Source organism: Belonocnema kinseyi, chromosome 7 (genome assembly GCF_010883055.1).
Source record: "Belonocnema kinseyi isolate 2016_QV_RU_SX_M_011 chromosome 7, B_treatae_v1, whole genome shotgun sequence".
Classification (NCBI taxonomy): domain Eukaryota; kingdom Metazoa; phylum Arthropoda; class Insecta; order Hymenoptera; family Cynipidae; genus Belonocnema; species Belonocnema kinseyi.
The window spans coordinates 89,323,963-89,342,150 of record NC_046663.1 but is presented as its reverse complement, the minus strand read 5'-3'; the positions used below and the strand labels follow the sequence as shown (position 1 = coordinate 89,342,150).

Below are 18,188 nucleotides of genomic sequence, written 5' to 3'. Positions count from 1 at the left end.
TCCTTCTTCTAATTAATTTATAATAGAGTACACATGTAATCATTTCATTTCATAATGCCTTTTCTGCTAATTAGCTCAAGCATATAATGAAGCGGATTTTCTGCATCGGTGAAAATTTACTTCAATGATTTTCATCCTCCTTGAGTTCGAGTTAATCGAAACAAACAGAGAAATGTTGTGAAAACAGGAGCTATTACTAACTGCGTAGGTAATTATCGTAATTGGAGTGGAAAACTTGACGCAATTAGAGATTTAATAAGACGTCTAATTGGCAGAAAATGTCGACGAGCCAGGACTAAGGATGATCGAGAGCATGTCAAAAGATATAGTTGCACCGTCATCATGTCTTCCTATTCAGATGGTGGACAAAGCAGACATTTAAACGAGTACAACTTGTCCCAATAAATGTAGAAATCAAGATCAATTTCCAACATAGAATTGGTATTCGTGTTGCCGTGTTAAATGCTACCATCCATTGAAGGAGAAAAAAGGATTAGCAGATGATTAACAAATTGGACTACTTGGCAGTCGAGACGAGCGGCAGTCTCTTGATGAATTACTTTTTCCACTAGGGTGAATCTCACGTAACCACAAAACAAGTTCCTTTTATTTTTTTTTTTATTCAAACAGAATGAAATAATGAGTGCCCGTGCGGAAAAAGCCCCGTTTGGCTCTTGTTGGAATGTTGGTCCCTCGTCAGGGGCCCATGTGGACAATCCATTGGGGGCCGTTCCGTAGGAGTCGTTATTTTGATCAATTTTTCGACCCCTCTCCTTCTTCATCATAATTCACCACACAAACATTGAACCCCCCAGGGTGACGTCACAATTGCAAAACCCCCTCCTTTTTTTAATTCAAATCTTCTTCTTCAATTTAATTTAAGGAACGCGTAAAATAAAACATATTTTAACGGACGAATTTTTAACAAAATAGTTGAATATTTAAGCAAATGATTGAATTTTCTATATAAAAAGATGAATTTTAAATTGATAGCAGTCGAATTTAACCAGAAAAGAATAATTTTGAACAAAATATTCAATAGTTGGTACTTTAAACAAAAATCATATTACTTTTAAATAGAAAATAGTTGAATCGTCAACCAAAACAGAATCGTTTTTAACAAAGCAGTTGCACTTTAAACGAAAAAAATCAAATTTATACTAAAAGGGATGCATTTTTAATCAAGAAAATTTGTTGAAGTGCAACTTCTTTTGGGACGGGAGTAAATTGAAAAAAACGACCGAACATACGAACGGAAGTCTCTGTCTCTCTAATGTAAGTCCCCCCACTCTCTCTCTCTCTCTCTCTTTCGCACTCTCTATATGTTCTCTCTGTAATCGCGTCTCCCTTTTTGTGTGGAGATTTGCAATTGCTGCACAGGCTCCTCTTCGATATCTCCACTATTTCCACGCTAAGCGAAGCAGATATGCGCTCTTTCTCTCTCTCCGCTCTCTTACTATGAGATACACGCACTACTCCACCTCGATGCAAGCTCCTTTGCACTCATGTGCGTCCTCAGTGCATTATTTTACTCTATATGCCACCAAGGAGTACGCTCAGTTTCACGTTTACCCAGTGGCCCCACTGTCACACACATTTTTCTTTTATTTAAGAGAAAAAACCAATTTCAATAAAATTGTTGAATTTTTATTCCAAAAAGGTGAATTCGCTACAAAAAAGTTAAATTTTAAGCCAAAAATTTAATTTTTAAACAAATACTTGAATTTTGTAACAAAATAATACAATTTTTTATCCATCAAGAAGAATTTTCAACAAAGTAACTGAAATATTAATTTTCATGAAAAAATATCATTTTTAAACAAATTTATTTTCAAACTAAAAACAATAAACTTACGACCTAAGTGGAATAGTTCAATCCTAAGTTCAAAAATTCGATTTTCAATCAAAAATAGACGAATTTTCAAGAAACTAGTTACATGTTTAACCAAAGAGGTGGATCTTTAATTAATTAAATGAATCTTTAACAAATTGGTTAAAGTTTTAATCACGTAGTTGAACTTTTAATCATAAAGATTAAATTGCCACAAAAAATACGAATTTATAACAAAAAATGCAAATTACAATAGTTAAATATTCACTTGAAAAAATAAATTTTTAACAAAATACTTTGATGTTCAATCAATTAAATAAAAGTTTATCAAAATAGTTTACTTCGCAATCGGGTAAGTGAATTTTCAACCCAAAAAGAGAGAATTGTTATTTAGAAATTCTTACTTGGAACAGGAATTTTTTAAAATTCCCTTATAATAAATAAGAATTAAAATTGCTTACAAAAATTTCATCTTCTAAGCCAAATTATAATTCTTTCTCGGACCTCTCATATTCATATTTACGTTTTTCGGAAATTAAACTGTTTAGGTCGAGAAATAATCTTCTTTGGTTGAAAATTGAACTATTTTGTAAAAAATTTAAATGCTTAATTAAAAATTAGTTATTTTTCTGGAAATTCAACTGTTTTCTTGAAAATTCATCTTTTGGCGTGAAAATTCAACTAGGTTGCAAATTTTTCTTTCTTGTATGAAAAATCTATCTGGGTAGAAAATGCAACTCTTTTGTTAAAAATTAGTCTTTTTTTTAATTCATCTATTTTTACGACACTCAAATGAAAAATATAATCCTTTGCGCATATTTCCGGTTCTATCTTAGCATTATAATTCTTTTCTAAAATTCTCTTTCTCAAAGGCGTAGTTATAATTCTATAAGTCTATAATTCTCTTATAAAAATCAGAATTGTAGTCCCTTTACAAATTCACTGTTCCAAGTGAGAGTTATAATTCTTCTAAAAAATTCCTTTTTCCAAGTAAAAATTATGATTTTTTCACAAATTCCCTGTTCCAAATCAGAATTAGAGTAATAAAATATATGAAGTTGCACTGCTATACTAATTATCTCAATGAAAGAGAAATGTAAGAATAAATTAAAATAAATTAATAATGGCTAAAATTTACAGACTGAATTTTACTTTGCTTATATGAAATATAAAAAAAGGTCACACATGTCATGTCATGTCACAATGTTTATTCTGCACTTTTTCGCTTTTCTCGCACTCTTCATCCCAACCAAACTGCAGACTGATATTTTTGTAAGTATTCCTGATTTGCATACAAATATATTCCTGAATATTCTTAAGCATTATAAAGTATTCTCAAATATTCCAAATTATTCTTTAAAAATGCATTCTTCCTACACGCAAACTGAAAGTGGTCCAACCTTCACTCAGAAAAATATTTGTTTAGGATTAGAGAAACCGTTTCTTTAACGTAAAACTTTTCATTTAACCGAAATTACCGTTAAAATAGAGAAAATCATTTTAGATTAAAGAAAAATATTTGATTCGAAAAAAAATATTTCTCTGAATCAAAGAAACATTTCTCTGAGTGTTTTATTCTAAATATAACATAAAATGAAAAGAATATTGAAAATACTAAATACGGTTTTTTTCAATTAAATATGAAGGATTAGCATTGACGTGAGTACAAAAATGTAAATTAATGTTTATATATTTTAAGGAAAGTACTTTGTTCCTCAATTAAATGGATCTACGTTTATTACCATTATATAGATCCTGTCGCTCGTTTTTTATTAAGTACGTTGGACGTTAAGGGGGAAAAAGGATTTGATCGTTAAATGTAATCACTTTTAGTCGTTTGATCGTGTGGTCAATTACCTCATAAATAAATGTTTGAACGACGCGACAATTCAAACTAATCGTAACCGAATCAACCTGGACGTTTCCTGTGATGGATTCCCTGCTGGGCATCAGCATTTCTTGTAAATCGATTCAAGTAATCAAAGTTTAAATAGAAACTACTCTGTGTTCATAAACGTATTCAACCATTCATGTTCAGTACCTATAACGGAATTATTCAATTACGATTGATGATCATTGATCAACTTTGGCCTTCTACTAAGTATACAGTAAATGTGCAATTTGCACGTATTGATCTCTATGCATGAAGAAATGGATATTATTATTATATTTTCATTTTACAATACCCAATAATCTCAATACGTTATTTTTAACCGGAAATTAGTAGCATGTTTCTTTAAATGAAGATAGTTGTCGCGCCAAAAGTCAGATATCTGAAAAAAATAGTTTTGATGATTTTAAGAATCAAAATATTATAACTGATGTCATTCAAAATAAAAAACATTATTTTTTAGGAAAAATATTTAAATTTACACACAAAAAAAACATTATTTTAAACATGTTTTCTTAAAATCGAATTTTGTTCTGATCATCGTTTCTTACCAATTTTTGAAAAAGATTGCATTTTAATAAAGGGCAGCTTATTGTCTGGGAAAACATTCTCTGCAACTCACTACTGTTTCCAATTCTGAAAGTAAATTTTGCTATGGCTTCTATGGCTTCTTCTATGGCTCTAAATCTTTAAAACAGTTTTTTTGTAAGGAAACATTTTTTAAACAAATAATTATATTTTAAGATTATTTAGTTATTTTAAAAATTGGAAACAGTAGAGTTGTAGAGAATGTTTTTCCCGAAAAAAGCCGTCATTTATTAAAATGCAATCATTTTTCAAAAATTCCCTGATTTTTCCCTGACCAAAAAGATGACTTTTTTACCAAAAACGATTACTTTTTAACAAAATCATTTTCTAGCATATGGACAAAATTTGTAAAGAAAAAAGATTGAATAAGCTAACTAATTAAATTTTTCAGAAGTCGATTGAATTTTCAACAAAAAGGTCAATTTTTAAACCAAAAGGGCGAACTTTTTGTGCAAGTAGATAAATGTCCAACAGAGCAGTTGAAATTCTGACCAAAAAACATAATTTTTTTCAAAAAATACTTCAACTTTCAACAGAATAATTAATTATTCAACGAAATAGTGGCATTTTTAGTCAAGTTCTTGAATTTTCGACATAAAATAATGAAAAAGATCAAATTTCAAATTAAGAAGACTAGACAAAAAGAAGATTTTTTAACAACTTAATTGAAATTTTACTCGAGTATTAGAATTTTCAAATAAAATAGATCATTTTTCAACAAAATAGGTAAACTTTCAATTAAACCGATATATTTACAACAACCACAACAACATAAAATAATTAATCTTTATCAGGAGTAGTTTAATTTTCAAACAAAGAGATACATTTTTAACTAAACATATGAATCTTAACAAAATTATTTTTAACAAAGTGGTTTAACTTTCGAAAAAGCAGTTCAATTTTCAACAAAAAAAAGATGAATTTTTAACGAATAATGTAAAAGTCGATATTTTAACCGAAAAAGGTTATAATTTCAAATCAAGAACAGTTGTATTCAGCAAAAAATAACGAATCTTTAACCAAATAGTGAGATTTTTAGCTAAAAATACAATAGTCAGAAGGAAACAACTGCAAAAAATAATATCAAATTAAAATATTTAATATTTTTGACATTTATTGAAAGTGCCTCTTATAGCAATTCCCTAACTTTTTCAAGATTTTTTCGAAATCCCTGATTTATCCCCGACATTCATTAACCAATAAAATTCCCTGACCTTTCCTCATATCAGGTTTTACCTCATCTAATGCCACCCTATTATTGAATTGTTATTGATCTTGAAGTCATATACCTTAGTATTAAATGAGGATTGGACCGCTCTTGAAATTTGTTAAAAAATCCTAAACCTTTTACAATGTCTTAAAATGCCTTGAGATCTTCTAAAAACTTATAAAATCCAATCAATTTCTCTAAAACCCATAAAATCCCATAAAATCCCTTAAAAAAGTTTAAAATACTTTTGAAATCTCTAAAATGTTTTGATATCATTTGAAATGCATTATAATTTTTTTTTCACTGTTGAAATTACTTGAAATCCTTACTGTCGAATCCAAATCTCTTAAAATATTTCCTAATCGACAATACTTGAAATATTTAAAAATACTTTAGGGTCTCTAGAAATCTCTTGAAATCATTCGAAATTGTTTGAAACCACTTAAAACCTTTGCAAGTTTTGTAATATTTTGAAACGAATAAAAAATTTTTACAAAATTATTCAAATATCCTTAAATACCTTACATAGGCCATGAAATCTTAAAAGATTCTTGGAAATGCCTCTATATATTCCATAATCTCTTAAAATCATTAGAAAATATGTGAAATCTCTTGAATTTAGTTGAAATAACTTGAAATAATTAGAAATTTCTTAGAATAATTCAAAATAATTCAGAAACGTTGAGATTTTTCTTAATATTTAGCAACAGTTGTAATTAATTTAGGAATTGCATGTGCAAGAACAAATAAATATTTCGCCACCATAACGATCACAAATTAAAAACAGCTTTAAAAAATTAGATTTAGAATTAGATCGTTAAGAATATTGAAGTAATTAGCTTGTTTTTAATAAAAATAAATAGTGTCTGTTTTAATAGTGAAACAATTGTTATATCACCGAAAAAAATCCTTTAAAAGACCTCTATAGCTATTTTGTTAATTTAAAAAATATTGAAAGTTCATTAAAGACGGGAAACATATTTAAAATATGCCAACCCCTTTCAGAGATACACCGTTTTTAAAAATTGCATGCACTTTTTAAATCTGTTTTAGAATATTTAAAAAGTCACAATTTCATAAAGAACATTTGTCGAAATACTAACAATACATCTCTTTTTATTTTGTTTGTAAAACATATTAGCAATCCATTTCGACCCTTCGAATGCTACAATTTTACAATTCTAAAAATCCTACAATCACAAAATCCTAAAAGATTTAAAATAGTATAATTCACATCAGGCTGAATAATTTTATAAGGCAAAAAAAGAAGATTTTTCGAATCTGAACACATACTTGTCCTTTTTTACTACTTCTTTTCTTGTTTTTATTTTCTCAATGACATGAAAATACATGTATTAAATTTATATACATATAAAAGTATCCCCTTTTATATTACCATCATTGTGCATCATATAAAGAAATATTAAAAATTTAATTTTAAGTAAAATAATAATTTTATCTTACTGATTTTACATTTTTATAAGAATTTGACATACGATGTGCCAGTTAATAAACGCAATAAGTAAATTTAAAAAAGTTACTTACAGCAGAAAAATGCGAAAGAAATAAGAACAAATTATTATTTTCCTTACAAATAAGTTGATGAATGAAAAATGAATACATCATTTTCAAGACAGTCAGAAAATAAAAGCAATGACAAATACAAATAGTGGACATCTAAGTCATGTCAGATTTTAAATTTTTTGGGGGGGGTAAATTTTTTTTCTAAAAAGGTACACCTTAGGCTATTGTACGTATTTAGATACGAAAATCATTTTTTAATCACCCTAAAGCTGCACATAATTACACATTAATAGAAATAATAAAAATCGAATTAAATACCCTCAACCAAGAAAAATCACAAACTTACACTACATGAGAACCATATCCCGCTCGCAGAAGACTATCAAGATTGCGTTCTGTGATCCTCAAAGGTTCCTTATTTTCTTCTAGCTCAAAATCTGAATCTCGATGAGGACAACTTTCTCCAGCAGCATCATTTCTATTTAAAAATTCTACGCACTTTTCGGTGGGACTAGCCCTTGGAGTTGATAAAGCAGGACACCCCACCCCATTTTCGTTTCTTCCTCTCAAAAAATCATCCAAATAATGTTCATCGGTAGTTGGTAAATCATAAACAGCTGGTCTCCAGGGTAGATTTCCAGAATCGGTAACATTTTCCACTGAACAACCTTCAGGGCCAGTGGCATACTTCCGAGAGTAAAGTTTCCTCAGGTAAGCTTCCTGGTGACTTCTGGTGGCCCAACAACCACCTGACCACCATCTTCGGGAACCAAACACCGAGGTATTTCTTCTCTTGGCAATGCTGGACATAATAACCTCAATTGCCTTCTTCCCAGAATCTCGGGAGTCACTTTCAACCATTTTTTATCAAGTCTATGGTGTACTTTTTATTTTATTTTTCTTGTGGAAGCCTCTACCTTGTAATTATAGGTCAGAAGCGTTGCCCCGGACTGCTTGCATCACGGACGCGATTTCCGCTCTCTAATGCTCTGCATCCGATATATTATAACAATTGTATCAGAGTCTGGATTCCTTGACATCTTCTTTGTCGAAGAAAATAGTTGAAGATTAAATTTTAGATAGTACTGAAAGTCCGATATCATAAAGTTCAGTGTTTGTTATACTTTCAAAGTAGATTTCTGTATCGAAAGTAAATCATAAAGGCACTAACAAAGATGTCTGTAAATTATTTCAACAGCAAAGTCATTGAGCTTTTTCAATTTACTCGACTTTCCATAACTTAGAGACAATTTACAACTGTCTTTTCATTTAAAATTAAAATAATTCTTCACTAACAATAAACTCAGAATAATATCAAGTCTATATGGGCACCATATATTGGCATCTCTTTGAATAAAAAATACTGGAAATGTCAACCCTTATATTGTGTTTTTTGGGCGTTATAAAGACATTTTTTCTCCCTCTATAATTTCCTAAAAAATGTGCGATTTTGAGGTTAATATTTTAGACAACTTTATGTCCCATAGGCACCAGCTTATGGCGTTGTGTTTGGACTGATTCGAGAACAATTTTTAAATTATTTTTTATTATGTCAAGGATCGGTGGAAGATAATAAGCGCAAAGCACTTAGCAAGATTTAATTATAGAATTTTAAGCTTATCTGAGTTTAAATTTCCATAAAAAAATATAATTTTGAATAAAATAATTGAATTCTCAACATGCAAAGGTGAGGTTAGATTAAAAAAACTGTCCACCAAAAACAGTTGCATTTTCAACCAAATATACAAATTTTTAGTATATGATTTAATTCTTAACAAACACAAGGAGAATTTTATATCTAAAAGGACCAATTTTTTGTCCACGCGAATTTTCATTAAATTAATTGAACTGGCAACCAAGTAGAATGAATTTTTAACAAAATACTTAAATATTGAACAAAAAAGTTTATTTAACCAAAGCCTGGAATTTCCTACTAAAAAAAAAAGAATTTTCAACCAAACAAAAAGAATCTATTAAGCTTAAACTAAAAACAGAGATGAATTTTCAACAAAAAGATGAATGCTCAGAGAAAAATTGAATAAACTATATTTCAAGCAAAAAAAATGCAACAACATTTTTATATTTTCAACCAAACAGTTGATTTTATAACAAAAAAGTTAAATTTTCAACCTAAAAAAATCAATTCTTAACTAAAGCGATGAATTTTAATCTAAGAAGAATAATTTTCAATAAATGCATGTATTTTCGAATAAATAGTTGAATTTTTAACTGAGAAAGATAAATGTTTCTGAGCAAAAAAATAACAACTAAAGAGTCGATTTTAAAATAAAATAACTAAATTTTCAAACTACACAGATGAATAACAACACGACGAATTCTTAACAAAGCACATACATTTTAAAATAAATAGTTGAATTTTCAACGAAAAAAGATAAATTTTCAGTAAAAAAAATGTCAAACAAAATTATCGAATTCTCAACTAAAATGAATTTTTAACAAAGTTAAACTTTTAACCAAAAACTTTTTTCACCCAGAAGACGAATTTTCCAAAAAAGATGTTTTTGTAAGACAGTGGTATTTTGAACAAAAAAAGTAAATTTTCAACTAAAGGGGTGCAGTTTTAATCAAGAGAGAGGACATTTCGACCAAAAAGATAGGTTGTCTGCCAATAAAGCGGAATTTTTAACTATAAAAGACCATTTTCAACAAAGAATGGACAGGTTACATTTTTAGGTAAAAATTTAATTATATATATGTAATAAAATGAAGATGAATCTTCAAACAAAACAAAATTAACAAAATAGGTTAACTTTTATCTGAGTAATTCAAATTTCAATGTAAATAAATCAATTTTTAGCCAAAAATGCAATAGTTAATTTTTCATTTGAAAAGTAATTTTTTAACAAACAAAAAAAGAGCTTTCAACTAAAGTAGTTAAAATTTCAAGATACGAGATGAATTTACATAAAAAATGATCATTTTTTAACTGAAATAGTTAATTTTTTAATAACAGAAAATGTAAGAAAAAAAACATACGAAATTTCAACCAAAAAGAGGAATTTTAACTAAAATAGGGAAGAAAAAAAAACGATTTTTCACTAAAGTGGTTCAACCATCACACAAATAATTTATTTTTCTACAAGAAAAAAATTATATTCAACGAATAATTTTTCCATAACCAAATTAAAAGTTTTCCTGACTATTAATATTCAAAGACCAGAATCTTAATCTCGTAACATTTTTAACACAAGATCTTTTATATATAGGGAATAAAATAATTTCAAAATAACATTGAAAAAATTTTAATTCATCATGCTTGACAGTCTATTAACGTGCTTCTTATAGAAATTTCTTAACTTTTGCAGGATTTTTTTATAACATTCCCCCACTTTTCCCTGATTTACGGATTTCACCGACTATAACTCAGTTAAATTTTAACTAATTCGAAACAATATAAGCTCATTACACGCGGAATTCAACTTAATTTTAATATATTGATCGCAAAGAAATGATTAATTTTGACAGATTTTAATTAAATTATCGTTAAAGTAAAAAAAAATCTCAACGATAACCAAAGAATAACAAAACTCAGTAATAATATCAAGATATTGCAGGTGTTTTCCGGTGCCAGAAAAATTGAAAAGGCTTATACTATCTTAATATTCAAAATTACCAAAAATATTTAATAAGTCAGAAATATAATAGTTTTGATTTTGTTTTATTGAAAGATTGCATAACTTTGTAAGCCTGAATAATTACTGAGGTCACAGACTTCAATATGAAAAACCATCTCAAGCATATAAGTTTGCGGGAAGGTATTTAGAATTAAGGATCTTTTGTGGTTTTGTGTTTTGTGAGATGTTAAGTTGCGGACAGATGCAAGATGACCAGCGCTTAACAGATGGCTTTGCATATGAGGGAAAGTTTATGACGCACGCGAGTATTTCTTAATGATAAATGGTTGAAAAATCCGAGTCAGAGAACGAAAAAAGTCCTCACCTCTTTTCTCATGAGAGTAAATGCTTTTATGAAAGTATCATTAAGAGTTCACTAGACAAAAAAAGATCCTAAATAAATCTTAATTCAGTCGTTCTCTAGAACGGCCACCTAAGTCAGCTTAAGTATTGGCATGCAATTTCCAAGTAATTATTTCAGAATTTGTTTTTATCAACCAAAATAAATATGCTTCAGATTTAGCAAACATTTTAAAAATCATAACACATCATTTTTGGTTTGTAAAAATACATTTTGAAAAGCTTCTTCGACGTAATTGCCAGTTGTTTCATTTTGTAAATTATAGCTTATACTTTTTTTTTAATTAGAGGGATCTAATAACAACTTGGAGATAGAATTTCACTAGGTAATATTTACTGGAAAATTGAATTCCTTCATAAATTCCTGCATGGCTGCAGCAAGATTTTATCACACTAACAATCTGGAACTTAAGACCACACTTTCTTAAGCTACAAACTAAGATTAAAGTGAATATATAAGATATTAAATTTCCTTGGGCACACTCCACTTTTTCATCCCACATAGATATGAGAGTACATATGTTTTTTATGATTCTAATACCATGAAGCCATTGCAGGGCGTTCGATAGTTTGCATTCCGGTTTCTTTGACATAAACCGAACCTACAGCCATCAATAGAAAATAATCTAAACTAAGTGCTAGGAAATTATAATATTGATCCCGCTACTTTAGCGGTATATAAATAATAAAATCTATTCTTTTTTCTCTCGGTAACTTTATTATGTAAATAATTAACTTTTTTTGTATTTCTAGCAATTAGAAAAAACATAATTAATTTTGATAAACCATTGATTAGGGAAAGATTTTGAGTAGAGGGTAAATTAAATGAAATGTGGGAAACTATTTAATGAGTGAATATTTCTTTAGATTAGGAGGCTTCTATTTAAATTTACAAGGTTATATTTGGTAGGTACTGAAAACTAAAAAAATGGTCATATCATATTGAGATTATTGAGCACGGTCGTTTCCTGCGTTCATAGAATTCAAAGAGCTAACAAGCTGGAAATACTTCTTTCAGAGGATTTTACGATGTTCAAGGTTGTGAACATAAAATACTTGAAGTAAATTGCTATATATTTTACGCGTAGAATAGTATGCAATTTACGTTACAGGTTTTCTATGACTTCTAGTTGTAACGTGTCTGAAGTAACTTGATTTTTGGGGTCGACAACTTTCTGACAAGTTGGTTTCTGGTTGGTTTAGTTTATGAGAAGTTTTAGTAGTCTCAAATTTTAAATCTCAAAATCCAATGGGTTTTATGAAGGAGTTTATGAATGATTTATAAATGGTAGCATTCAAGTATGATGGAATTTAAATTAAAAAGCTCACGCTTCGAAGGATTTAATCAGCCAGTATATAAAATAGTTTTAAAATTAAAAAGTTTCTCTGAAAGTTATTGGACCAAGTAATCCTCACAATTTAATATCAAAAATTAATTAATTACACGGACAAGATTCGGTAAATTTATTCAGATTGGAGTTAATTACAAGAATTTCACCTGCATCATCCTGTGGAAATGGGAGAGACAAGAAACGATCTACGGTGGTTCCCGGTTGATATCCGGGCCCACGTAGATTTTTTTTCTTTTCTCTTAAAAAAGTCGAAACCAAGTAATCCGCATAATTTAAAATTGAAAATAAATTATTGACAGTGGTCGACAAAATAACATGAGTATTCGAAATTATATTCAGATTCGGCAAATTTATTCAGATTAAAGTTAATTACTACAATTTCACCCGCACCATTCCGTGGACACAGGAAACTATCTATGGTGGTTCCCGGTTCATATCCAGGTCGACGTAGATTTGTTCTCTTTTCTCAACAAATTATTAATCCAAGTAATACGAATAATTTAAAATCGTGAATCAATTAATTAAACTGATCGACAAAATAAAATCAATTTTCTAAATTCATCTTTAAAAATTTACTATAAAGTAATTTGAGAAAAATGTGACGAAAAGTAACTGTGTGGCAGCCCTGATTGTTCTTAACAGTTACTCTATGACTTTTGCGATTTCTGTTTTCAAATGTTCTCAATATTGCCTTGAAATATTTTGAAATATTCTGTGGGCCCCTAAAATCTTTTTAAGTAATTTGCAATTCCTAAGAATTTATTTAAATGCATTGGAGCCTTTAAAAATCTGGTTTACCCTAAAATATTTTGAAATATATTGAAAACGCTTTAAATCTCTTAGTGCCTGTCAAAATCCTTTGAAATCTTCTTAAATCGTCTACAAATCATAAAGAGTGATAGCAAAGTTAGCCTATCATTTGGACCTCCCTAGCAACCTGGGGAAAAAATATAAAAATATGTTATCAAGAAAATACGTTATTTTACTTTTGTCAGGTTTATTTTATAAAAAAAATTAAATGATAAATGATTTTATAATGAGCGGTATTTTTTAATTTTTAATTTTTTTGGGTCTTCTCAACCCCTCAATAGGGGTAATTTTTGAAATTAAAAAAAAAACGAAAAGCGGTGCTAACTTTGGTTTTAAATGACGAGCAACTTTATACCTGTAACATACTTTTATACTTTTTCCCCAGTTCGCTAGTGAGGTACAAAAAATAGACTAAAAACAGCCTATTTTGGCGTCGCTCTTTTCGGTGAAAGTCCTTGAAATCTTTTAAAATTCTCTACAGTCCCTTGAAATCTGTTAAAATTACTTGAAATAATTTTAAATCCCATGAAATATTTCAAGATACTTCGAAAATGTTGAAATATTTTTAAACTTGAGGAAACCAAAAGTTTTCTCCTGAAACTTTATGAAAGTTTTTGGAACCTTTGAAACCCTAATGACAATGTGCACTCAAAATTTACATGATCAACCCTTCGGTATTAAACAACTATAACGGGAATGAATAAATATTTGTATTTAATGAAATTAGGATTAATTCTCTCGTCAAAGTATATCACTTAAAATCTGTATTTGTATAAACAAGGCAATATTTCGCAGCAATACAGAAAACTTACCGATATTCCACATAAATATAATTAATTTAGGAATGCAATGCCATGATGAAAAAGACTAAAAAAGCAATTAAAATCCAAATAAAAATCATAATTAAACGAGAATTGCGATAGTAATTTGTAAATCGTAAGCAACCAATTAGACTTTTGCTCATTACCTGTCGATAATTCTTTTTCCTTTTTCCAACAATTTGCATAATCCTTGAGCAATTGAGCATGTTTTCAATGCGAAGAGAAACGACTCAACATTATTTCACCTCGAGGACTGGCTGATTAAAATTTCGATTTTTTCGAGGGCTTTTAGTTTCCTATTAAATCTTCATTGGTTTACTGTGCAAAGTTATATATTCTAATTAGAGAGTATTCTTATGGGGCCCTTAGGCCCTACTTTCGGTTCTCCGATTACAATTTGCAACACATTCCTCAAATCGTACACACGGTCGCTTTCGAAAAAATCGAGAATTTATTAGCTCGTCAGTCGATTGCTAAGTATAGTCAGGCCCCCTTACTTCTTTTGATTGCTCTTCTACTTCTTTACTTCTCTTCTACTTCTACTCGCCTGAAGAAAATCTCTGATTTATTTAATGAAAAGCACCTAAAAGCTTAAAGTCTCCCAAATTCAACGATATCATCACTTTATTTCCTAACATTTTTTTGCAATAATTAAGCCGACGTTAGAAAAATTCTTTAAAAATGTGCAGATATTATTTGAACATTCTTTAATCCAATACATTTTTAAAAATTCTGAAATATTCAATAATTTACTTTTTCGGAGATTTATTCACACATATTTTATGTACAAAACAAATGAAGAAGCCATTTAATGATTCCCCATGTGCAGTTTTTGGATGCGAGTGCAATTTAATAATTAAATTTATGATTAAATAATTCTTGCTCAAGAAACATTATTCTGAATATTTATGACTTTAATCAGTGTTTATATGTGGTCCAACGGAGCAAGATAAGTGGTAGAAATAAGTACCCTTTTGATGATAATAGTAACTCCAGAGGCAAGCCAACTTCATTACTATTTGTCATCGAATTTTTCTATCACTTGTCCTGATGTGCCGGCCTACGCGCCAACACTGATTAATGTCAGAAATATTCCAAATATTTCTTGTGTAAAAATGATTTTATCATCAATTCAATTATTTAAATAAACTCGCATCACAAAAGGATACATGTGGAGCTATTAAACGGTTTTTTAACTTCATTTGTTCTCAAGATAAAGTATTCAGAAATAAATAAATAAAATGTTGCAAGAATATCTTTAAACCTGGGAACAGGTGATAGTCAAGGCTTGAAAAAGAAGGCCGAAAAACGTCGTTGAAACAATGTTTTTCCCTATAACTATTGATAAAAACTTGTTTAGGCTAAAAAAGACCATATCGTTGAATTCGAAAGTCTTCAAGCTTTCAGGTGCTTTTTCTTGAACAGTTGAGAATTTTTTTAAAAGCAATTTAAAATAAAAAAAGTGAGGGGCGCCGACTTTTGGTCTCGACTGTAGTTTGGGTCCAGCAGCTTTAATACAAGTACTATGGCATTGCCGAGTCATCGAGCAAATCGCGCAGAAACAACGTTATTGCGACTAGGTTAGTGTGAGTGCTTTTGAATGGTCGCTGAAACCGATTGGCACGTGTTCAAGAAGTACTCGAGCATGAAAGAGAAGAAAGCAGAAAGATTGGGTTATAATGATGCGAGAAATGAGATTAGGTTCGAGAAAATATGTTTTCAATCGCTGCAAGTTAGGTATTTTTATCTGATGAGCTTTCAAAAAATTTTAATCTGCTTATCTGAATGCATGTATTTTAAAATAATTAAAATTTCCAGTAATGTACTTTCTAAATTTGATAGTTGAATCAGTACGAGGGGGAAAGAACTCTCGAAAACGTGGTTCAGCGTAGGTGAATTACTCCAGGTTAGACAGATTACCCTGGATTATCTCTATGTGCCGAAATACACTTGATTACCTAATATTGCTCCGGATTACGTAGAATTACTCTGGATTATATAAAATTATCTGTCTAAACTAAAATTGATCGAAATTTAATAAAAACGGATTACTTTGAAACAGTATTGTTGAATTTTCAACGAAAAAGATCAACTTTTAACCAACCAGTGCAATTTTCAAGTAAAAAGATTAATTTTCTGTCGAAAAAGACGAACTTCAACATAAAAGTTTAATTTTAAGTTAAAACTAGAAAACAACGATTTTTCAACAAAACATACTTAAATTTCCAACGAAAGAGATGCATTTTCAACTAAAATGATAAATCTTTAGCTGGAATATTTCAATTATCAGTCCAAAATTAATATCGATATTTTTTCATAACAAAATAATTAAATTTTTAATCAAAGAGATTAATTTTTAACCTAAATGAACAATCTTCAAACAAAAAAAAAAAGAATTTTTTGACAAAATTGTGGAATTTTCTACTAATCAGATTAATATTGAACCAAAAGAGATTACTAGAAAACGCAAAATACAATAATTGATATTTCAACAAACAAAAATGTTTTATTTTCAATAAAAAAACAGTTGAGGTCAAACAAAAAAATGAACTTTCAAAAAAACAGTAGAATCCATAACCAAAAAGACGAGCAAAAAGACGAATTTTCTACAAAAGAGTTAATTTTCAAACAACAAGAATACTTTTTAACAAAATTTTTTTTAACTCTTTTAACAACAAAAAATTGCTTTCACAAAATTGTTGAATTTCCTACAAACTATAGATTCATTTTCAACCAAATTGTTGAATTTTTAACCAAAAACATAAATTTTCAACAATAAAAGACGAATATTCCAAAAAGTACATGGAATTTTAGCCAAATCATTGAATTTTCAACTAAAAAATATATATTTTCATCCAAAGTTTAATTTTTAACTAAAAAGGACCAATTTTGAACCAAGAATGAATAACTTACAATTCTAATTTCAAAAATTTTAATATTCAACAGTAATATAACAGTATTTCAACCAGGTACTTGAATTTCCAATCTAAAAAGACAGATTTTCAACAACAACAAATTTTTAACCAAAGAGCTGAATTTTCAGCCTGAAACCTGAATATTAATCAAATACGATTAACTTTCTACCGAAAAATACAAGTTGTCAATAAAACGCATAAATTTTAACTGAATAAAATCTGGATTACAAGTTAGTTACTTGGATTACTTAAATTACTTGAAATGTTCTGGATTTCAAGATGATTACTCTGGATTAAAAAGTAGATTAATGTAGATTAGAAGTGGATTACCCATGATCCTAATTAGATTACGCCGAATAATTTTGGTTACAGGTGAATAACTCTGGATTACACCACACCCGGATTATGGTTTTTACTGGTAATTTCATAGAGAATACGTGACTCATTTTTTATAAGGATTCAGTTAATGAAATTTCACTAGGAATCAGCATAAAAAATCAATTAAACTTTAGTCATTTTTGACTGATTTTCCAATAAAAAGATAACTTAAACTTTCAGTAGGTAGACTAGATCGGGGGAAGACAGACGAGTTAGCATGCATTGCTCTATACAAAGTTTATGCATTTTTTATAATTTAAAAAAAAGTTTCACTAGTAATCCAAGGTCTTCAATCGGTAAAAAGTGGTAATTTTGGGAGGGGGGGGGGGGGGGGGGGGGGGGGGGGGGTTAATGTGAAATCCGTTACTTAAAATCAATAACTATAATAATAAAATTATGAATACTGCCCTTAAATTAATTATTAAAAAAAAAATAATTAAAACCCTCTACACGAGGTTTAAAATTTATCATATACTTTTTTATAAACCTTAGATATTTCGGCCTTAAATGATTAAAAATGTCCTTCTCAAAGTTCAACAGCGTGCCAATAATAGAAAACTAACCTTGAAATATAAAAAATAAACAAAATAAAACTTTATATTCTTTACATATGGTTCTTCTGTCTTCTAATGATAGTACTCAAGTTTGCATTAGCTTGTATAAGAAAATATTATTCTTAAAAATGAATGTTCGGGAACCATAAGGGGCTAACACACCAAATTTTCAAAATTCACTTTTTTAGCTTTTTGTATTGTCCAATCTTTTATACATGTCGTGCTTTTTTAGAAAGTGAAATAATTGAATTTTATTATTTTTATTTCACTAAAAGAGTTCCGCAAAAGGCTATTCCAAGGCCTAATCGGTGAACAGTTT

General features: G+C 29.1%; 1 protein-coding gene across 3 annotated transcripts in view; it reads right to left on the bottom strand.

Moving 5' to 3' along the window:
• The window catches only part of LOC117177438 (protein prickle-like), a 495,169-nt gene that overhangs the window by 27,089 nt on the left and 449,892 nt on the right, over positions 1 to 18,188 (bottom strand). Inside the window, exon 1 of one of the 3 annotated variants that reach the window (XM_033368121.1) lies at positions 7,391 to 7,887. The exons of the other annotated variants lie outside the window; for them this stretch is intronic. Coding sequence (XP_033224012.1) covers positions 7,391 to 7,854 — 464 coding nt within the window. The 5' untranslated portion in view covers positions 7,855 to 7,887. Of the gene's footprint in view, positions 1 to 7,390; positions 7,888 to 18,188 lie in introns of those variants that run through there. 3 annotated transcript variants of the gene reach the window in all.